The sequence below is a fragment of the Megascapheus bottae genome, chromosome 14, assembly GCF_031878675.1.
Source record: "Megascapheus bottae isolate mThoBot1 chromosome 14, mThoBot2.hap1, whole genome shotgun sequence".
In the NCBI taxonomy this organism is placed as follows: Eukaryota; Metazoa; Chordata; class Mammalia; order Rodentia; family Geomyidae; genus Megascapheus; species Megascapheus bottae.
Genome location: NC_143522.1, coordinates 9,467,064 through 9,490,499, shown reverse-complemented (window position 1 = coordinate 9,490,499; position 23,436 = coordinate 9,467,064). Strand labels below are relative to the sequence as shown.

The following is a 23,436-nucleotide window of genomic DNA, read 5'->3' as shown; positions in this document are numbered from 1 at the left end:
TTCTGGTCATTGCATGTTCTTTATGAACCCCAATGGTTAAGTATAATCTTTGTAATGGACTATCTCTTCCTTTGATTGTATCTATTTGGGAGCCCTTGATTATAAAGCTTAAATGATGGCCTTGAGAGCTAGCACAGTAACAGCTGTGTGATTTCACAGAGAGCTATCCCAAGGGCGCAATATGCCACCAGACTGCACGAAGCAGACATTCTGTTTGCCTCTGCTCCTTGAATTAAGGCCTGATCCTTGCTCAGATGCAGCTCCCACCTTCTTCCTTAATCTGTTCTCCTTCTTTACCAAGATTTTCCTAGGAGACAGGAGGGAGAGGCAAAAAAGGAGATTCCTTACCACTCTGGTGTTCTAAAGCAGCATTCATTCTCAGAAGGCAGGAATAAAAATACTGTCAACTGTATGAAGAACATTTATAAATAACTGAACACTTATCTACTGGTTATTGCCAGGAGACCCATTACTTCACCTAATCTTACAACCCCATTTTATATGCCTTCAGGAAAGGCTCAGAGAGGTGAAATGCCTCTTTTTTTTTTTTTTGTGAAATGCCTCTTCTGCTGCATACTCTTCTATGCCATCTGCTTAAAATCACACTTAATATAATCAAGAGTTTATGAATCAGGGTCTAAGAGTTCTTTTTCTGAGTGTCATATCATGGGAAACAAGAGGAAGGGACAGGCTGACCCTTTTTTTTCACTTTTTTTTACAGAAAGGTTGATGTTTTCACTAAAGCATTGATTTAAAATGATTCCCAAAAGGACCAAGGGAGAGTGACACTCATTCACTCAATAAAATTTTGGGACCAAATAATGACCACTTACTAGAGTCTGTGTTTAACACAAAACACACATAAATCATGGGTGGCCAGAGATAAGTATTATTATCCCTAATTTCTAGATGAAGGATCTGAGGCACTGGGGAGAAGAGTATCACTCAGAATCCAAATTTAAATTTGAATCCAAGAATTTAAACTCAGAATCCAAAGCATCCAACTGGTCATTTTTGATTTATTCTTTTTCTTTCTTTCTTTCTTTTCTTTTTTCTTCTTTCTTTCTTTCTTTCTTTCTTTCTTTCTTTCTTTCCTTTCTTTCTTTCTTATTTTGCCTGTCCTGAGGCTTGAACTCTAGGCCTGAGCTTCTTTGTGCTCTAAGTACTCTACTACTTGAGCCATACCACCACCTCTGGCTTTTTTGATTAGTTTATTAGGGATAAGAATCTCATGGAGTTTCCTGCCCTTGCTGACTTCAAACCACAATCCTCAGATCTCAGCCTCCTGAGTAGTTAAGATAGCAGGCAGGAACCACCAGTGCCTGGCTGCTTTTATTTTATTTTTTAAGAAAAGCTTTAGGTTCAGCTTTTTGCCAAGAGATTGCTACAGTTTTCTAAGACGCATATTTCTAAGGATAGTGCATAGAGAAAAGAAAGAGATCAACATATTGACTCCTTGCTGGGTGATAAGCAGCATGCTTTTGGATGTCATATTTAATCCTGTAAACATATATTGGGGGAAAAAAGGTTCTAAGCTGGGCTCAGTGGCTCACGCCTATAATCCTAACTACTCAGGAGGCTGAGATCTGAGGATCATGATTCAAAGCCAGCCTGGGCACTAAAGTCCATAAGACACTTATCTCCAATTAACCACCAGAAAACCAGAAGTGGCGATGTGGCTCAAGTGGTAGAGCACTAGCCTTGAGCTGAAGAGCTCAGGGACAGCACTCCAGGCCCAGAGTTCAAGTCCCATGACCAAAAAGAAAAGTTCTATTATTATACCTACAACAAAATGAAGAAACTAGGGCTCAAAAAAGTATAATGCTACATCTTTTCTACATCTCTTAGTTTTATTTTTAAAATTTCTTTCAAAGGATAGAGTGAGAATATATCATGATTTTCTAACCTAAGTCTAGTGCCAACCTGATAATTTTCTCCTTGCTTTGTGCTAATCTTCCCATGCAGGAACCTAATAGTGGTGAAATTTGGCAATTTCACCTGGATTTCAAAGTCTCAAAATCTTGCTTTAGTCCCCCCCCCTCCTTTTTTTTTTTTTTTTTTTTTTTTTTTTGCCAGTCCTGGGCTTTAGCTCAGGTCCTGGGCTTTAGCTCAGGGCCTGAGCACTGTTCTTGGAGAGCCTGAGCACTGTCCTTGGACTTTCTCAAGGTTAGAGCTCTACCACTTGAGCCTCAGCACCACTTCCAGCTTTTTTCTGTGCATGTGGTACCAAGGAATCAAACTCAGGTCTTCGTGCATGCTAGGCAAGCACTCTACCACTAGGCCAAACTCCTGGCCCCTTTAGTCCCGTTTTTGCCCTGTCCTCTTGTCTAGTTAGATTTTGTTGTTGTTGCTGTTTTTTGAAACAGGGTCTTGCTATGTAGCTCAGGCTGGCCTCAAACTGGTGATTCTCTTGCTTCAGCCTCTCTCTAGCTAGAATTATTATTTTTGCCAGTCCTAGGGCTTGAACTCAGGGCCTCAGCACAACTGTCCTTGGGCTTTTTCCTCAAGGCTAGCACTCTGCCACTTGAGCTACAGCACTATTTCTGGCTTTTTCTATGTATATGGTTCGAAGGAATCAAACCCGGGTCTCTGCATGCTAGGCAAGCACCCTATCACCAGGCCAAACTCCCAGCCCTCTAGCTAGAATTTCTATCATTGCCCATAACATCAGTTCCCAAATCCATGACTTCTACTATATACCAATTAAATTAATTAATATCCTTCAACGCCCAACTTTGGTCTCTCCAAATCCACCCCTCATCCATTCTAGAGGTATTAGTCATTTTACAGCCCTGATCAAAACCTTCCTTCATTCTGCTGCATAAAACCCAGACTTTCAAAGCTAATATCCAAGTCAGCCATTCAAGTGTGACTATTTCCTGAGAGTCAATTAGGTGACAGGAATTCTTTAGGTGCTGGGAAAACTGAAGAACCAGACAAACTGGTTCTTGCCCTTATGGCAAACACACTTGGCATTAAATAATTACAAATAATCAATTAAGTAATTACAATGATGAGTCAAGTAATTACAAGGTCCTCTACAACTTGTTTGCAATCTATCTTCTCAGAATTCTTTCTTAACCTTGATTCCATCCAGATGGATTCACTTTTCCACCATTTCCCTCGTCTATGCTTGTACCTCCTCCCTCCTTCCCTTCCTGAACTCTAGCTCTTTCCTGCTCTTCCCCACACCTCTTCAGGACCATCTCTTCCCTGAAGCTCTGTCAGACAACTGTGGCCTAAAGCCTCTTTCCGCCTGTGAATTCCTAGCATTACCCATTCAACAAATATTTACTGAATGACTTGCTGAAGTGTTTGATGAATGATTCTTCATGAGATCTTAAATACTTGCTGTGGTATTAAAGATTTAAATTACACCAGAAGTGAGTTGCCTACTTCTAAGGGATCAAGGATTGTTTTCCTCTTCTCAAAACTAAATAGAACATACAAAATTACAGTTCAGCAAAATGACAATAAAGATTATCCAACTGCTCATAATACTACTAGTGGAACCGACCTGCTAGATATTTCTTCTGGTGTTTTCTTTATTTTTCTCTGTGTCTATACCTAGTTTGTAAAAAAAAAAAAACAAAAAACTTTCTTTCTTAAAGGCAAATTTTAAGAAGAAAATCAATTTTCATTTGAACACTAGTGGCTCATGCTTGGAATCCTAGCTGGCTATTTGGAGTGTTAAGATTTGAGAACCATAGTTCAAAGCCACAGAAAGTCTGCAAAATAGTCAGAAATGGAGCTGCTGTTTAAGGGGAAGCTGTCATTTAATGCCAGTCTTGAGAAGAAAAAGTTAAGAAATAGCACCCAGGCCCTGAGTTTAAGCCTCAGTACTGGCGCAGAAAAAGAAAAAAAGAATATCTTTAAGATTATAAGTTCCCTTCTGTGCTTCTAATACTTTCATCCTAAAAAAAAAATGTAGAGAACTTACTCAGACTCATCTGTATGCTCTCCAGTTCTCAATTCTATCTACAGTACACACTGCACATCAGTTTAGGGCAGTTACTTCTTAGATTTTCTCCAGAACTACTCTGGATACTCTTCAGAAAAATGCCTCTAACGTTTCACTTTTAAAACCGTAAATACGTTGTGTACTAGGTTGATAGTGCCCACCCAGGGTCATACAATTGCTTGGTGATTTTTTTTTTTCTTGCCAAAACGTTTCCCAATAATAAGTCCCAAACTAAAATTAAGCAATAGTCAGAAGTGGCATGGTACTACATGCCTGTAGTCCCAGAACTCAGGAGCCAGAGGTGGGATGATTTCAAATTCACAGCTAACCTGGCTACAGAGTGAGACCCTATCTTATACAAAAACAACCCAACCTATCTACCTCAGTGAAATACTAACTCTTGCTTAAATAACTTGTGTCTGCTCTTGCTTTGAAGAGGAAAAAGGTTGGAAGACATCGGGCTAGATACTTAAGTATTGGTTTGTTTGTCATATCAGAGAACATTCATAGGATGTAGACATTGGTAGCATGAAAGTACAGCAGAAATACTAGGGGCCACCTATCTCGTTCTTTCTCAAGGTTTGAAAAAAGAAAAAAAAAAGGAGTCTGAGCCAGGCACTAGTGACTCACACCAGTAATCTTGGCTAATCAGGAAGCAGATATCTGAGGGTCATGGTTTGAAGCCAGCCGCAGTCCCTGTGAGACACTTACCTCCAATTAACTACTCATAAGCCAGAAGTGGCAACTGTGGCTCAAAGTGGTACAGCACTAGTCTTGAGCACACAGAGCTCAGGGACAATGCCCAGGCCCTGACTTCATGCCTCACACTAATTCCCTCCCCCATCCCCCCAAAAAATGGAGTCTCACGCCTGTAATCCTAGCTATTCATGAGGCTGAGATCTGAGATTCATGGTTCCAAGCCAGCACAGGCACTAAAGTCTGTGACTCTTACCTCCAATTAACCACTACAAAACCGGCAGTGGCACTGTGGCTCAAGGGGTAGAGCGGTAGCCTTGAACTGAAGAGTTCAAGGACAGCACCCAGGCCCAGAGTTCAAGTCCCACGACCGACAAAAAAAAAAAATGGAGTCTGTATAACAAAGAGCTGTGGAAGGCCAGGCCTTGTTCGGGAGCAAGGCTCCAGCTTCTATATCCATACTTATATACAGAGAGACAGACAGACAGACATATATGCTTTGGTTTTTTCTGATCTGATTTCTATAGGCGTCACCACCGGTGGAGGTGCAATTAGAATTAGGCAAGAGAACCTGGAGTCAGAAAGATTCTCACCAGGGCTTCCTCAGCCTCAGCTTGAAGCCCATACAGATGTTTTGTGGGCCTTTCCCTTCTGGCCTTCTAAGGCCACGTGGCATTTGGCTGTACTAGGCCCAGTGGGCCAGAAAGACTTCAATAGGGAGCTGGAAGCTCCCCTGTGAGGAAGAGAAGAAGCATCCAAACTGGTCCCTGAGGTTGGGCCAAGAGGCAGATGCGATAGATGCAGAATCGCATGAAAATAGAGTTCTTTTTTGGGGGGGAGGGGGAGAGCACCCTTGCTCATTTCTCGGCCCTTTGGGGTGAAAACACAGTACACCCCAGAGGAGCTCCACTCCACCTACCGCAAACAAAAGGAACGGGCTCCCTCCCAGGCAGCCTTTCCGTCTGAATGAGCGCCCGGCGTCACCTTTCAGGACCCACCCTTCGCAGCTGACGTGCGGGAGGAGGCCAACCCTCCCCGGAAACGGACAGGTGCGACTGACCAATGGTTGGAGCCACGACGGGCCAATGAGAGAGAGCGCTGGGTCGACCTGGGGTTCGAGAATAGGAGGAGAATTCGCCAAGAGGGCGGGACAAGGGGCGGCGCGTCGGCAACAGAGAGGGCTGAGAGAGGAACCTGTGGAACTACCTATGTGTAGGGGGGGCGGGGGAAGGGGAGAAACCTAGGGTCGCGTCACCGCAGCCAATGGAAGGACGGCTTGGTCCCGGGGGCGGAGCCAGGTCTCAAGCCCCGCCCCTCAGGGTCCGCAGGGCTGGGGCGGAGCCAGGTCTGCGTCAGGTGGTCCCTAGCGTGCGGGCGGCGCAGGGGGCGGGGCGCGCGCGGCGCGGGGCGGATTTGGGGAGCGGCAGCCGGCGGGCGGCGGCGGGCACCGGCAGCGCGGGCAGGTAGGCGCACGGCTGAGGAGGTGAGGCCGCCCCGGGAGGAAGGCGGGGGGGCGACGTGCAGGCGGGGACTCCTGTTTGCCGCGCCCCTCTGCTGCGGTGAGCACTCGGCTGTCGGCACCCTCGTCCAGCCGCGCCGCCCCGCGCCGCCAGCCCCGGGCCAGTCGGCTCTCCCCGCCCCGGCAGCCCGGGCCCTACCTGCGGCCGCCGTCGCGGGGGAGGGGGTCCCCCCAGCTCTGCGGAGCCGCATGAACAATAGGCGGCGGCGGCTCCTGCGGGCGGCGGCGGCCCCGCACCCTATGGATCGGCCGCTCCATGGAGCCCCCGAGCGCGATTCTCGGCTGCCTGGCGAGCGCCGCCGCTGCCGCCCCGCCGGGGGAGGATGGAACGGGGGCCGGGGCCGAGGAGGAGGAGGAAGAGGAGGAGGAGGCGGCGGCGGCCCCCGGGGGGCTGGGTTCGGACGCCCCGCTGCCCTACTGGACGGCCGTGTTCGAGTACGAGGCGGCGGGCGAGGACGAGCTGACCCTGCGGCTGGGCGACGTGGTGGAGGTGCTGTCCAAGGACTCGCAGGTGTCCGGCGACGAGGGCTGGTGGACCGGGCAGCTCAACCAGCGGGTGGGCATCTTCCCCAGCAACTACGTGACCCCGCGCAGCGCCTTCTCCAGCCGCTGCCCCCCTGGCGGCGAGGACCCCAGTTGCTACCCGCCCATTCAGTGTAAGGCGAAAGCGGGGCGCGGGATCCGGGCGAGGGGTGGGTGGGTGGGCACGGGATGGAGGCCTGGGGTGGTCGAGGAGGGAGGGAAGGCCCGGCTGAGAGTGATAGGTTACAAGTGGGAAGCCAGGAGGGGGCCGTGATGGACTGTCCGGGTGGGGTGGGGTGGGGGGCGGCGCGCGCGATCCCCGGCCGCCGGGGCTTTAGTTGGGTGAGGTGGATTTCCCTGAGACCCCGGCAGGCCAGACTTGGAATTCAGACGCTTGAGCTTCTTAGCCTTCCTCTCCCACTCAGCAAGAACTCCAGGGGTCCACCGTCCCGAAACCCGAGCCAGAGAGTCTTCCCGCTTTCCAACCCTTTCCCCTTCCTCCTCTCTCCTGCAAATCGGGCAGGCAAGCCGGTGATTGGTTACTACCATAACCTAAGTCCTCCTGATCGGGGACTGTGCTGACCTCTGGTGTCGCCTGTCCCCGCCTCTTAGAGGTGTTTGCTGGGAGAGAGGTGGAGGGTTGGGCTGGCTGGCTTACAAGTCCCGGAAGCATGTGTGAACTCAGGGCTGAAGTGTCTTTGAAATGTGTTGATTTCCTGGATCCTAGTGTTCTGTTTCAGAATTGCACCTTTAGCAGTCTCGCTGTGTTAAGTAAGATAGGGGAGTGTGTGTGTGTGTGTGTGTGTGTGTGTGTGTGTGTGTGTGTGTGTGTGTGTGTGTGTGTGTGTGTGTGTGTGTGTGTGCGCGCGTGCGCGCGCGCGCGTGTGTGTTGACGATTGGGGGTGGAGAAATAATTAGAAAGGGGCAAGTATGTCGTTCCCTTACGAGACAGTTCAGGAGCACAAGGTCCTTTAACAGTCATACAGTTCAGACGATAGATTTTCTACTTTCCTCTCACCCTAGATCTTTGCCTATATTTGGAATTGCCTAAATCTCAGGGGGGCCAAGCCCAGTGTTCCCTCCCAGGGCCTTTCTCCCAGTGTCCTGGTTTTCCTCAATTTCCCAAGAGCACTCTGGTCCACACCTAAAGGACATTCCCTTCGGTTTTTCTTTACAATTCCCTGCCTACCCACTAGTCCTAGGACTTGAACTTTTTTGCTCTAGGCTAGTGCTCTAACCTACTACTTGAGCTCAGCTCCACTTCCGGAGATAAGAGTGGATCGGGCTTTCCTGCCCAGCCTGGCACCCTTATCCTCAAATCTCAGACCTCCGAGTAACTAGGATTACAGGCATGAACTGCAGGAGCCCAGCTACACTGTTTTTGCATTTGAGAATTCCATAATTTCTTCTCTGTTAAAAGGTATTGCTAGTATGCATTTATTATTGTACATTTCCTTCAGTTATAACAGTTATTTTTGTGGCTCTCCAACTTATCTCCACCTGAACAATGGTGGCACTTTATCTTAAGATATGTAGCACTTAATATCAAAATTACAGTACTTAGGATCAGAATCATTAGTTTCCTTGTTTTTCTACCCTTTTCTTTTGGTGTTTAGAATGCCAATTTGATAGTCCGATCTTTAATTTTCTTTATATTTCTCTCACTCAGTTTAAAGCTTTATGTTTCTACCTTTTGATCTCTAGAATGCCTGGATGACAAATTAAATTGTTTCCAGTGCTACATCTTTTTGGCACTGGTATTGGTAAGATGAAGGCCAATCAAAGGTCCTGGCATAATATTTTGAAATAGTGTTAAAGATAACCTTGGCCATATGTTGGAAGACATAAAAGTAGTGGCATGTTAAGAAACATTGTAGTTTTAATTTTAAGTCAGAGTTTGAGCTCTTTGTGGGTGAAGTTCTGTTTTGTTTTTAGCAACAGCTACTGTCAGTGTACATGTGCAGTTTGTGAACAGAAACTCAGTTTGTTCAGGCTTGATTGCTGTCATTGCAGTCAAGAGTGAATATGAGTTAATTTGACTTAGGCTAAAGAAACTTTGTCCAGGGAGCCAGACATGTCAAAAGTGTGCTGCATTAGGAACTTACTTTCTGTAAGATGGCCAGGACTTACCTAAACTGTAATGAAAATTTCCTTGGATAGAGTCTTCTGAAAACTAGATGATGAGGAAAGAAGAGGTATCTTGTGCTTGAATAACAGCCTTTGAAAGTCCTGCTTGTTAAGTATTTGAATTTGCTTTGTTAAACTTGACTGCTACCAATTCCTGATAATTCTGATATTTCCAGTCAAAAGTTGTTCAGTACCTAGTGACAGATACAGTGTTAGGCACTAGGAGATAATGACAATAAGGTGCTTGAAAGTTACATTAGGTCATGTAAATATAAAATTTCAGTTTAATGCTTTGACAAGACAGGTGGTTCTCTGATCTGTATGGTTCTATCTACATGTGCACTTAATGCCAGGCAGAAAATAAAAGTGATTGATAAAATTTTTCTCCCCAAACTTGAAATATAAAGGCTTCCATCATGGCATTCAGGTTATATTCTGGATTATGTGAATATATAATACTCAGTTAATATATAATGCTCAGTTAATAAGTTAGGTTTTGTTAGTTTTTCAAAGTGAAATTTTTGTTTGAACTTTATTCCAAATAAAGGGAAAATTCCTAAGCTTTTTGTTTAAAAAAGTGATACAAACCACTTGCATTTATATAATGCTCTTTTTCTTGTCCATTGTAGATGTTAGGGCTCATCTTTCCTTTGATGACAAATATAAATAAATCAGAGTCTCATGGACTTTTGTGGCCAGACTGGCTTTGAACCCAGATCCTGAAATTTCCTGAGTAGCTATGATTACAGGCGTGAGCCACCTGGCTTAGGATGGATTCTTTTTAAAGAATAGTTATTATAAATGTGCTATACATACAGAATAGTTACAGTTAAATAAGTCAGGTAAAGAGTACATTTACTAGGCTGGGAGTTTGGCCTAGTGGTAGAATGCACGAAGACCGGAGTTCGATTCCTAGATACCACATACATAGAAAATAGCCGGAAGTGGTGTCGAGACTCAAGTGGTAGAGCTCTAGCCTTGAGAAAGTCCAAAGATAGTGCTCAGGCCCTGACCTCAAGCCCAGGACTGGCAAATAAATAAATAAAATAAAATTTTAAAAAATGAAATGTTCAAAAAAAAAGATTACATTTACTTTTGGGCAGTGTTATCCCATCCTTTGCTGTCCTTCCAGTTTTTCCCTCCTGTCCCCAGCCACAAGTTGTATAGTTCATTTTCAACATAGTGTCTAGTAAATACCACTGCTACATTTGTTTGCCCTTTCTCGTCCATTTCTGCACCCCACCTTACCCTCTCAAAGACAGGTAAATGAATAAGACAGAAAAGGGGCCGGGAGTTTGGCCTAGTGGTAGAGTGCTTGCCTAGCATGCACGAAGACCCAGGTTCGATTCCTCGGCATGACATAGAAAAAAAGCTGGAAGTGGTGCTGTGGCTCAAGTGTAGAGCTCTAGCCTTGAGAAAGACCAAGGACAGTCAGTGCTCAGGCCCCACAACTGGAAAAAAAAGAAAAGAAGGCTAGGAGCGTAGCCTAGAGACAGAGTGCTTGCCTAGCATTCACAAATCCTGGGTTTGATTCCTCTGTACCACATACATAGAAAAGTCGTGCTGTGGCTCGAGTGGCACAGCGCTAGCCTTGAGCAAAGTGTTCAAGGACAGAGTCTAGGGCCTGGGTTCAAGCCCCAGGACTGGCCAAAAAAAAAAGGAAAGAAATAAAAGAAAACAACAACAACAAAGAAAAAGCTCCTTTCTATATCCTGGAGTCCATTTTAGTAAATGTTATTTTATATGATCAGATGCACATAGGTATTCTCCTTTGGTTTCCCTGTGTTTGAATGCCTAGAGTCCTATATAATTTGTCATGTCCCAGTGTATTTTAGATGTAGCTTTTTTTCTTATTTTATTTTATTGTAGGGTAATATATAGGGGAGTTACAGTTACATTCGTCAGGTAGTATGTGCACTACTTCTGGCACATTGATACTCCTTCTCATGGTTTTGTCCCCATTACCCTTCCCCCACCCCTTCCAAATTATCTATGTTATTTTTTTTTCTCTCTTTTTTTTTTTTACCCTTATGGTTAATCTCATGTGGTTACTGAATCTGACTTTGTTACCTGGTATATTGTATATACGTTTATTAGTTTATTTGAAATAGGGAAGGGAAGGGGGAAAACAGGAAAACTAGATGTAGGTTCTTCCTTCATTTGAGAGAAAACATGTGCCATTTGTCTGTCTGAGCTTGGCTTACCTCATTTAACGTGATTTGTTGTAAGTCCATCCATTTCCCTTTAAGCTACATAATACTATTCTTTCTAATAGCTATGTAAAATTTCACTGTGTGTAGGTATCACATACTTTGGATCTACTCACCTATGGTAGGGCACCTGGGCTGTTTCCATAGCATGGCTATTGTGAATAGTGCAGCAGTGAACATGCTTGTGCAAGTTACCTTTATGGTGATGTTCTGGGTAGAATACCCATGAGTGGTGTGGCTGAGTTGTAAGACCTATGTTTAGTTTTTTGAGGAACCTACAGACTGATGTCCAGAGTGTTTGTATTAGTTTACATTCCCACCAACAGTGTAAGAGGATTCCTTTCCCCCCTACATTGTATTTTCCCTATTCTCTTCATTTGTCCACTGCTTTCCTCTTGACCCACACTACTATTGAGTATCTGCTTCTTGGTGCTTTATTCTCCTAAACTTTGACTTTGCCTTTCTAAGGAATTGCACTATTTGAGTTTTCCCTTGAATCTATCATATTTCTGTACTTAAGATTGGGAGTTTTTATGAGACAAGATCTCATGTGTACCTAGGCTGGCCTTAATTTCTTGATTTTTCCTGTCTCTGCTTCCCAAGTGCTAGGAATATTGGCATGTAGCAGTATTTCCACAGACCTGGCTCTGTAGGTAAGATTTAAAAAAAAAAAATGAGTGGAGTATATACCATTCATATTCTTGGATCTTCCTGTATATTCATTTTCTAACCATAAAATTAAGTAGTAGTATTTTCACTCTTAAAATTTAAAAAAAAACTGTCTTAATATTCCCAGGCATATTGTCTACAGAAGCTGAAAAATACGCTAAGTGCAAGTTGACCTGATTTTTTTTTCTTTCTTAAAACCAGGTCTTGACTACAGTAATGAATACACACACACACGGAGAACTCCATGTAATTCTCTGCTGAAACTGAAGCTTTAATTCCTTAGCTCTTATTCAAGGGGATTTCTTAGCAGGGAAGGAAGGAAAAAGAAAGTGCCATCCTGCTTCCAGGCTTTTTATGTTAGAAACCTGTGTTCTATACTTTTCTTGAAGACTGGTCACAGAAGTTCCTTAACTAAATAGGAGGAACACCAGCTTTTATGGTCTTTCCAAAGAGAGGCTATTGTTTTCCTTTCTCCATATAGGGCTTCTGTCTTTGGTGACCTGGCCCAGAGGAGCTGTCCTTTCAGCACCTCAGTCCCACCTAAACACCCCTTCCCCAATTCAAATAAGCATTCAACACCTACTGTGTGTTAAGGAAGAGCAATAGAAATTACCTCAGGAAGAACTCAAGACACTGTTGAGGAACTAGGATAATGAATGAATACACATTTGCTGAGAGGTAGGTAACTTTTCATCGTCCTAAATGATAGGGGGTGAAGAGACTTAGCATTTCTAGCTTTCTTTTTTTTTGGGGGGGGGGGTCATGGGACTTGAGCCTGAGCTCTGTCCCTGAGCTCTTGGCTCAAGGCTAACACCCTACCCCAGGGCCTGGGCACTGTCACTGAGCTCTTCAGCTCAAGACTGCCGCCCTACACCTTGAGCCTCAGCCCCATTTCCAGTTTTCTAGTGATTAATTGGAGATAAGAGTTTCATGGACTTCAGTGCCTGGGAAGGCTTTGATCTGTGATCTTCAGATCTAAGCCTCTAGAGTAGCTACGATTACAGGGATGAGACACTGTGCCCGGCTTGTAGCTTTCTTTAAGACAGATGTTTTTCTCATTCATAGAGAATGGATCAGGCAAAAATGAGCAATCAGTTAGGGTTCAGTTTTAGGACTCAGAAACACTCAAGCTATTTTAAGCAGGAAAGGGATCTTGCACAGGAAATTAAGTGCTCACAGAGTTGTTAGAAGACTGAGAGAAGAGACTTGGCTGTGCCTATGGGAAGAACTTCCAGGGTATGGCAAGCTACCACTTCTCTGCTTAGGCAGGTACAGATTCTGGAGTCACCATTGAAGATATTGGCTTGAAGAACCCTTTTGTTTCTGTAGCCCAGAGTTGAGGCCACCACTTGGCAATGAAGCAGTCCTTCCTACATCTATAGAGCTCGTAATTGGACATTTACCTGTTGTTACAGGTAGCTCTGCTTGTTAGGAGAAGTATCAAGAGGGTCTCTATGTTGCTTCTGCATTGGGTTGGCAGAACTTATTTTGTAAGGAAAGGTAGTTTCTCACCTTCTCACCTTAATACTGAAAGACAGCTAAATTGGAATGGATGAAGACTGCTAGTCTCCAGTACCATCCATATCATTTGTTTTTCAAGACTGCCAGATAAGGCAGTAACTATATTGGCAGTCAAACCAGGTCCTTGCAAATGCTAAGCACGTGCTCTACCATCATCATCCCTAAGGCCATAACGCACAACTTTTTTTTTTCTTTGTGCCTGTTCTGGTGTTTGAAATCAGGCCAGAGGTGCTGTCCCTGAGCTTTTTTGCTCAAGGCTACTGCTCTGCTTTTTGAGCCACAGCTGCACTTGTGGGTTTTGGTGGTTAATTGGATATAAGTGTCATATAGACTTTCCTGCCTACCTGGTTTTGAATCTTGATCTTCAGATCTCAGCCTCCTCAACAGCTAGAATTATATTGGTGCCTTGCTGAGACCATAACTTTTTTTTTGCCAATCCTTGTGCTTGAACTCAGCGCCTGAGCATTGTCCTTGGGCTTTTCCCTCAAGGCTAGCGCTCTCCCACTTAAGCCACAACACCACTTCTGGCCTTTCTATGTATGTGGTACCAAGGCATTAAACCTAGGTCTTCGTGCATGCTAGCTAGGCAAGCACTCTACCACTAGACCAAACTCCCAGCGTGGCCATAACTTTTTTAAAATTAATTTTTTATATTTTTGCCAATCCTGAAGCTTAAACTCAGGGCCTTGACACTGTCTTCAGTGTTAGCATTCCACTACTTGAGGAATTGAACCCAGGGCTGCATGCATACAAGCACACTACCACTAGGCCAAAATCCCAGCCCAAGGCCATAACTTTTTCATTAGAACTTTTAGAATCAAATGACAGTCCATCTAACTTTCTCTAAGAGATTCTCTATGAGTTTAGCAGCCTGACAGTTGCATTGCAAAATACAAGTGACTATTAGCTCCAGATAAAATGGAAGTGCTATAATCAAGCAAGGGCAAATTTTTGGGCATCATTAGCATCTGAGTAGAGAGCAGGGGTGTGGCAGAGCTGGTCAGGAAAGGAAGTAAACATCTAGCAGTGGGCAGTTCCTCTTTCAATCTTGCCAAACATTCAGAATTATCTTTGTTTTCTTAGTATTTTAGTACAGTGTGATTGTTGTTTGTGTTTGTCTCAGAAAGCCCGGAATTTGTTTTACATTCTGCTGAGGTAGATTTGTTTTCATTTTATGTCAGCTAACTATTGGTCATCTACTCTTTTTGGCATGGTGTGTACAGTGCTGAGAGGGCAAACAGAATCTCTATCCTATGGATCTCACTGTCCTACAGGGTGGCAGATGTTGTAATCTTGACAAGTCTTTCAGAATGGAAATTGCTATCAAAGTGTTCAGTGGGGGGCTTTACTACATTGGTCTTGGGATTAGAAGTTCCTCTGTGAGATCTTTGAGGTGAGTCTTAAATCAGTCAGATTAAAAACAAGAGTCTCAGAGGACAAAGTTTCAAAGGAGAAGCATAAAATAACACTGTTCATATAGCTCTTAACACCTTATCTTTTAGCTCAACATTTATAATCATTGGTAACTGTTATTATGTATCCTTGAAAGGCTTTTTGAACAGAGCTGAAGGTATAATCAAGTACCTTAGGTTCAGAAGTTCAGACTCTGGATTTGGGAAAGAGAATGAGTTGTGTACCCATCAGGGGAAAAGATAGTTAAATGTGGTTCTTAGGAATTTTTTTTTTTTTTTGCCAGTCTGGGGGCAAACTCCTAGCCCCAGGATATTTTTCACTTGCTTCTTTTTCTGTTCTTTTTCAGTGTTAGAGATTGATTTTGCGGAACTAACCCTGGAAGAGATCATCGGCATTGGCGGCTTTGGGAAGGTCTATCGTGCTTTCTGGATAGGCGATGAGGTTGCTGTGAAAGCCGCTCGCCATGACCCCGATGAGGACATCAGCCAGACCATAGAGAATGTTCGCCAAGAGGCCAAGCTCTTTGCCATGCTAAAGCATCCCAACATCATTGCCCTTAGAGGGGTGTGCCTAAAAGAACCCAACCTCTGTTTGGTCATGGAGTTTGCTCGAGGAGGCCCTTTGAATAGAGTGTTGTCTGGGAAAAGGATTCCCCCAGACATCCTGGTGAACTGGGCTGTGCAGATTGCCCGAGGGATGAACTACCTTCATGATGAAGCAATTGTCCCCATTATCCACCGAGACCTTAAGTCCAGCAACAGTGAGTATAAAGAGCTGGGATGCCCACTTAGTCTCTAGCTTCAGCAGGAGTGGATTCCCAATGGAACCTCACTTAAAAATGTTCTGTCTTTGAGTGGAGATGTAGGGCTAGAATGAATGCTAGGAAAAACAGGTTTAGAAAGAGAGGAATGAGGGCCAGGAATTTGTCTTAGTGGTAGAGTGCTTGCCTAGTATGCACAAAGACCTAAGTTTGATTCCTCAGCACCACGTACACAGAACAGGCTGGAAGTGGTGCTGTGGCTCAAGTGGTAGAGCTCTAGCCTTAAGAAAGCCCAAGGACAGTGCCCAGGCACTGAGTTCAAGCCCCAGGACTAGCAAAAGGAGAAAGAAAAAAAAAAGAGAGGAAGAGGTACCTGAGGCACGTGTAATTTTGAACTCATCAGGCCAAATTGACAGTGTTTTGATTCTTACATGCAGTGTAGAAACCCCCAAAATACAAATATATTTTCTCACTTGAGGGAAATGTATGTATAATCACACAAGGGGGTTACCCCTTTGTGGAACAGCAGGTAAAGCTGTTTGAAACGCTGCCTCAAGATCTCAACTTGAGGTGCTTGCAAGAGCAGAGACCATCAAATACTGAGGCACATTCAGCTTAAGCTAAGCCGGTTAAGGTGCTGGTACGAGTCTGGAGAGCATGTTGTAGTTGGTGGTGTTACAGACCTCTTTGTAGCCCAAGGGTGGTATTAATTAATTTCATAACTCTTAGAATTTAATACAGGTAACAGAGAAGCAACTGTTTATTAACAGAATCCATAAACTAGATTGTAAAGTAGGTATGAGATATAATTAAAGCAGTAAGTTGCTAGAGACATCAGTCTTTCACCTCTGTTGAGTGTGCTAGGAATATACTTCATTTGGGAATGATTTGCATTCTCTCTTGCTCAAACAGACTACAGAGATGAGCATCATGTCCCAGAGATGGGGGCATAAATATATGTATACATAAATGTTAATATATTACCAATTTACTTTGGAATAGTCATTATTACTTTTGTCTTTTCTACAAGTACCCTCTGTCTGCCTAATAAATGAAAACTTTGTCTCCTAAAGAGTAGAAATATTAGATCTGTATTTTAGATACAATCTATTTTTTCTCCTTTGCCTTTTTTTGGGGGCGGGGGCCTTGAACTCTGGGCCTTAGCACTGTCCCTGAGCTTTCCAGCTTAAGGCTAGCATTCTGCCACTTGAGCCACAGTGCCACTTCTTCCTTTGCCATTTATCTTCTTAATATTCATTTCTCCTCCAAACTATGATCTTTAAGGTATTAAATAATTTGGACTTACAGTGGCTTCTTTTCAGAGTACTTTCTACCTAGAGATTACTCTGGGTGATGGGATAAGAAACAGCAGGTGTGTTAAGAAATATGACATTGAAGATGAATTTTCCTCTTTTATTTCTTATGTCCTACTATGCTGAAAGAACTAGGCAAAGCTCTGTTATATAATTAAGTCCATTCAGAAAGCTAGGTTAGTATAATAAAATTGAAAAAGTTTGTGATTTCCTCAGTGAAGTTTTCAATTGAATTACAATCTCCAGCTTGACATACAAGATAATGTCTTTCATAAGATTTCCTTTTCAGATCTAGGTTCTCATGAATTAAAAAGCACCTTGCTAAATAGGCACCGATGGCTCACACCTGTAATCCTAGCTGTCAGGAGGCTGGGATCTGAGGATTATGGTTCAAAGCCAGCCCAGACATGAAATTCCATGAGACTGTTATCTCTAATTAATCACCAGAAAACCAGAAGTGGCACTGTGGCTTAAGGTGGTAGGGTACTAGCTTTGAGCTGAAAAGCTCAGAGATAGCTCCCAGGCCTAGAGTTCAAGCCCCACAACCAAGCAACCAACATACATACATACATAAATGCACCTTGCCCAAGTTAGGATGTTGGCAGGATAGGGCAAGGGAACTGGTATCACTGCTATCTAGATGACAATGCTCTGGTCCTTTCTGGTTCTTAGGATGCTAGCAGGGAATCTCTCAGGGGAATATATATCACAAAAATTGATTTCTACATAGGCAGTGTTTTAAAAGGACTCAGGCAAAATGTGGCCAGTAACTCCTAGGTAATAGGCTATGGGTGGGTGAGGATTCATACATCGTGTGTGTGTATACATATTTGGAAATCTTTTTGGAAATGTAATGCCACTTCTTTGCTTATTGCTTCTAGTTTGGGAGTTGTAACTTTGTTGTTTTTGTTTTGTTTTGATTTTTGTAAGTTGTAGGGCTTGAATTCAGAGCCTGGGTACTGTTCCTGAGCTTTTTCACCCAAGGCTAGCACTCTGCCATAGTGCTACTTTATTTTTCTGGTGGTTAATTGAAGATAAAGGTCTCATAGACTTCCTGCCCATGCTGGCTTTGAACTGTGATCCTCAGATCTCAGCCACTTGAGTAGCTAGGATTACAGGGATGAGCCACTGGTGTCAGGCTGAGTTGTAACTTCTTTATGTTTTGTAGCCTTGAAGACTTTATCTTCTATTTTTTATTTAATTTTTTTTGCCAGTCCTGGGCTTGAGCTCAGGGCCTGAGCACTGTCCTTGGGCTTTCTTAAGGCTAGTGCTCTACCATTTAAGACACCCTGCTACTTAGGCTTTTTCAATGTATATGGTACTGAGGAATCCAACTTGGGTCTTCCGTGCATGCTAGACTACCACTAGGCCAAAGTTCTGGCCTCTTCTCTCTGCTTTTATTAGAAGTTTCCTGGTGCTAGATTTTGATCACTATCATGTAAGGGCAGAATACTGCAAATCATATTAGTTAATACTGAGCCAGTAGGGTGATGGATACAGAGGAGCAGCCTTTTTGTGGGTAAATAGTTGATGATCAACATTGATTTGCCATAAAGTCTTAGTGATTTATTAAATTGTTTTGCTATTATGATCATCTACTTAAAATAATTATTTGCTCTTTACTGATAGTAAAAGATATATGCCAGCTGGGTACAGTGGCTCACACCTGTAATCCTAGCTACTCAGGAGGCTGAGATCTGAGAATCATGGTTCAAAGCCAGCCCAGGCACTAAAGTCCATGAGACTCTGATCTTCAATTAACCAGAAATTAGAACACAACCACAAGAGGCCAAAAAAAAAAGAAAAAAGATTTATATCATGGATGGTATAGTACCCAGTGCCAGTGCATACTTGGCATTAAGTTTAGGTTTGATTGCATATAATATAGGAAAAAAATCAAAATGACAGTCATCAAAATAAGATCTAGATTTATTTTTCTTTGAAAAGAAGTCTGGAGGATTTTAGAACAGGCTCCACAGCTACAGTGTCACCAGGCCCCAGGCTTCTCCCATCGTCACAGCACCTGTTTGCATCCTTACATTACTTTCTGGTTTTAGATGACCATCGTAGTACCAGTTATTTGATCCAAGTACAGGCTTGAAGGAGAAGGAAAAATAGATATTCAGAAAATTCGCAGTCAGGCCAGAGGTCCAACCTGAAAATCCCATCATCTCTCTCAGCTCTTTAGTATAGAATCCTTTATTTCCCTGTTCCTCAGGCCTTCCTGGCCTCTCCTGAGTGAAATGGCTTTCTTTCTTTGTTTCTTCTTTTCTTTCAGTTCTGGGGATTAGATCCAGGGTCTTACATAGTGGCTTACTTTGAGCTATACTCCCAGACCTGATAGTTTTTTTGTTTTCTTTTATGTAGAAGATGAATACATGTTTGAAATATAACAATACGCAATAACAGACACAAGCCTGACCCTGTGGGATCAAGGAGAAGGACTTATCAAAGCAAAACACGCACAAATGTAAATCCAAGAGTGTGGTCAGTGAAGGGGAGGTGTTGGTGCCCTGAGAATGACTGGTGAAGGCATCTGCCTCCATAGGTGCAACTGCAGAAGAGTTTTCTGAGGAAGTGTATCACATGTGAGCTGAGGAAGTTTTTATTTCAAATTTTATAGGAAGACAGGAATCTGCTTGCTTTCTTTTCCTCCACATCTCTTATGAGACTTTTTCATTCCTTAACATGTACCTCATTCCTGTGAGGTAGCTCAGGGCTTCTTGTTGTGCAGACATAAAGCCATGATTTCAGTGGTCTGTTGGAGTCAAAAGAAAAATGTAACTTCTTCCCCAGGCTCAGGGACATAGTCTTTTACCTGAAGTCTTCAGTATTGCAGCCTCTTGTAGAACCATACTGCAGTCCACGTATAAAGCAAGGATCGTTAACATTAGGTCTGTGTATTCCCTGGAGTCTATGCAAAGTGTGTGTTGGTGCATCTTAAGGAAGAAGATTGAAACTTGTATTAATTCAAATCTTAAAGAAGATTATGAATCAGTACTCTCATCAAGAGCTTAAATTGGACACACATGGGAGGTAGACTGAGGCAGTAGAAGGAATATCGGCTCCAGTGCCATTCTTGATACTGATTGGCTGGATGGCTGTGAGTCCATCTTGTGAGGTCCTCAAGACCTCCAATTCTTCATCTGTAAGGAATTCTTTCATTGGGATGTTTGGGGTTAGAGATGTGCCTCAGTTAAAGCATCAGGTAACCAAGTTTGAATCTCAGTCTTAGACAACCAAAAAGGTACCCTATGTTGAGGAATCTGGATGAAGCAGTGTCTGAGATCCCTCCTCAGACTTAATGTTCATATTTCGAAGAGGTGATGACAATATATAGTTTATATCTCCATTTGCATGGAAGGGTACAGTGTGTTCAGGTTCACAACTTCTGGGCTTCTTACAGGGGCTCAATTTCCTGAGATTCTGCTAAGAAGGTTAGTGGAGAAACTGGACAGGAGCCTGCAAGTACTCTCCTTCCCCCATTGCTGCCCAAACTATGACAGATGGCTTTGTTAAGAGAAGATGCATGAATCATGTATCATGAAAGGGATTTACAACAAAATAAGGACAATCTTCATCCTGGAAGCAGGGCATAGTGAAACACCAGATCTGCCCTTGGAGCCGGGCATATGGGTATCTCAGACATTTGCTGCTGAGTACAGCAAAGAAGGTGCTGACTTGTACTTTTTTTCTTGTACACTTTTCTGAGTCAACCTGGGGCATATTCAGAGTGGGCCTGGGAAAGTGGAGATGTGGCTGATCAAAAAAGCCAAGTGAAGCCCAGTGCTGGTGGCTCATGCCTATAATTCTAGCTACTCAGGAGGCTGAGGATTGGAGAATCATGGTTTAAAGCCAGCCCATAAGACTTTTTTTTTCTCCAATTAATCACCAAAAATAACAGAAAACAAACAAAAATAAAAATAAATGGAGCTGTGGCTCAAATGGTAGAGTGCTAAGGAAGAGCACTTTTTTAACCATGAGCAAAAAACTCAGGGACAGCATCTAAGCCCTGAGTCAAGCCTCAGGACTAGCACCAAAAATAAGAGTGTAGGGGTCGGGAGTTTGGCCTAGTGGTTAAAGTGCTTGCCTAGCATGCACGAAGACCCGGGTTCGATTCCTTGGTACCACATACATAGAAAAAAGCTGGAAGTGGTTTTGAGGCTCAAGTGGTAGAGCTCTAGCCTTGAGAAAGTCCAAGGACAGTGCTCAGGTCCTGAGCTCAAGCCCAGGACTGGCAAAAAAAAAAAAAAAAAAAAAAGTGTAGTAGTAAGTTCAATCCTCAATATTGCCATAAGGTGGGTCTGGAACTTCTTGCATGCTTTTAATTCTGTTCCTGTACATTCTCATTTACCAAGAGAATCATGGAAAGTGGCTCTACCACTTGAGCAATGCCTCTAGTCTTTTTGCTGTAGTTATTTTTTCCTTTCTTTAAAAATGCCTCTTGTGGATCAAAATTTAAGGTGAAGTACTAGATTCCCTGGAAAATGCTACCTTGTCCTGTCTATTAAGGCCTTTGGCATGATTAGATGAGACATCTGGCCATTTTATGGCTCTGCTGGATTCTCAGTTGATAATTAAAAATACTTTTGCCGCAAGAGAAAGATAGGACATTTCCTTCCCTCCCTTCTCTGCTGCTGAGGTCAAAAAGAGTATGTTTTCACATCCTCTCTTTGCTTCCCATTTAGTATTCTGTGACATAACCTTTTTAAAGACTGAATATTGTATTTAAGATGTGCTATAGCATTTTTATTTGGAAAGTGCTTGCCCTGTTTCTATCTTTATGGGGCAACTATATCTCATACAGCTACTTCCTGGCTTTAACTGGGTCCTCCAGAAGTGATTGTGAGTTTGGTCACTGCAAATTCCCACACTGCCTTTTTCCATGCATCCTCTCTCCCCAGTAGACATTTCCTAGATGTTGTCAACAGTCTCCTCAGATCTTAAATGTAAGATGCGAATCCTTTTTTCCATTGGAGATCACCCCTTGAGCTCTGTGTCCTGCCTGGTTCATTTACCAATGAGGATCTTGAATAAATGACTTGCTGCATAAATGTGAAATAGGAATAATTATAACAGGATTTATGTCCTCTTATAGGATAGACTCAAAGATCAAATAAAACAATGTAAGCAAAGCTCTTAGTCTTGCTTGATACTTAGTAAGTACTAATGCTCAATGAATTATAATTCTGGCTGTCACACTTATACCCTCAATATTTAAATCTCAGCAGTGCTGTACTTTTAGTATATTTTATTCTGTGTGTGCTCATTTTGTGTTTTAGTCACATTTTTCTCAGTTGCACTATAGACTTAAAATTTTTTTAATGCAGTGTGGGCACAAGGGTATGAATAGCACAAAATGTGAAACACAGAAGAGAATCAGTGTCCTTCCCACCCCAAGCCCCAAGCATAATTCTTACAAGTAAATGTAATTTTAAAAAATCTCTTTTGACAATGTAAGAGTGTCAGTGTTCTCTTTTCTTTTTCTTTTATTTTTTCCTTTTAAAATGTTTTAGTCTATAGTATTTTTGATAGCAAAGGTGTTATTTTTTAATTACTCAGGAGGCTGAGAATCAAAGAATCAAGATTTCAAGCCAAACTGGGCAGAAAAGTCCATTAGACTCCATTTTCCAAAATAACCAGCAAAATTGAGGCTGGTAGCAAGGCTCAAGTGGTAGAGCACCAGCCAAGGGAACACAAGGCCCTGTACAAACCTCAAGTACCTCAAAAAAAATTCTCTTTAAGCCCTTGGTTTTGTGTGTTCATTTCCTAACCTTTTCAGAATCCTGGGATCCTAAAGAAAGTGTCCCTTGGAGTAGCTAGTAAGTTAGAAGCCTAATGTTTGCTTCTAAAACTTCAACTCTAACTTCTAAATCATTCCTAAGAGCCGTGGGGGCAGCAGATCCTTAGCAGCAACTAGTCTTATGACTAAGCCCTAGCTCTGTAGTCTCTTGTGACTGCAAGTGTTGGTGCTGGTAAATCAAGGCCACAGAAGAGGGAAAAATGAATTATCTCAGTTTCTAGAGTGGAGTGCAAACACATTGTTTCCATCTTTTTTTTTAAAATTTGGTTCTCCTGCATGCCTTATCTCTAAATACCTTATCTCCTCCTACTTGAGTCTTAGTATATATGTTATCTGGACAGTTAAGAGTTTTTTTGGGAGGAGTGCATCCTGTAAACTTAGTCTGGCAAAAAATAAAAATTGGGGGTGGGGGGTGGTCTGGGAATGTTGCTTTGTGGTAGAGTGTTTGTCTAGCATGCATGAAGCCCTAGGTTTGATTCCTCAGTACCACATAAACAGAAAAAGCTGGAAGTGGTGTTGTGGGTCCAGTGGTAGAGTGGTAGCCCTGAGCAAAAGAAGCTAAGGAATAGTGCCCAGGCCCCGAGTTTAAGCCCAAGACTGCCCCCCCCCCACCAAACAAAATATATGTTTCCAAGGATTTCTACTTTTCTGCTAGTAACAGATATGAATAGACTTACAAGTTTGTCACCTACTATTTTCATTCCTACTTCTTTGAAATAACCCATTTCAAACAAGAACCTTGTTGTTATTTCATAGAGACAGTAGATCAGGCTTTGAGAAGGGGATAGTAGGGGAGGTTCTCAATGTTAAGAACCTCAGCTGGGAAAGTATGCAGGCTCAGAGTGGGGCCACAGATGGAAATGGGAATCTGAAAGTTGATTGTCTACATACCTAGTACCTAGGCTGAGAGGCCTTGAAGACT

General features: G+C 43.1%; 1 protein-coding gene across 2 annotated transcripts in view; it reads left to right on the top strand.

Annotated features, from left to right (window-relative positions):
* The first annotated feature begins 6,432 nt into the window (after positions 1-6,432).
* The window catches only part of Map3k9 (mitogen-activated protein kinase kinase kinase 9), a 57,701-nt gene continuing 40,697 nt past the window's right edge, over positions 6,433-23,436 (top strand). For both annotated transcript variants that reach the window (XM_090344397.1, XM_090344396.1), the window contains exons 1-2: positions 6,433-6,832; positions 14,985-15,398. In XM_090344397.1, the coding sequence (XP_090200523.1) occupies positions 6,433-6,832; positions 14,985-15,398 (814 nt within the window). The remainder of the gene's footprint in view (positions 6,833-14,984; positions 15,399-23,436) is intronic.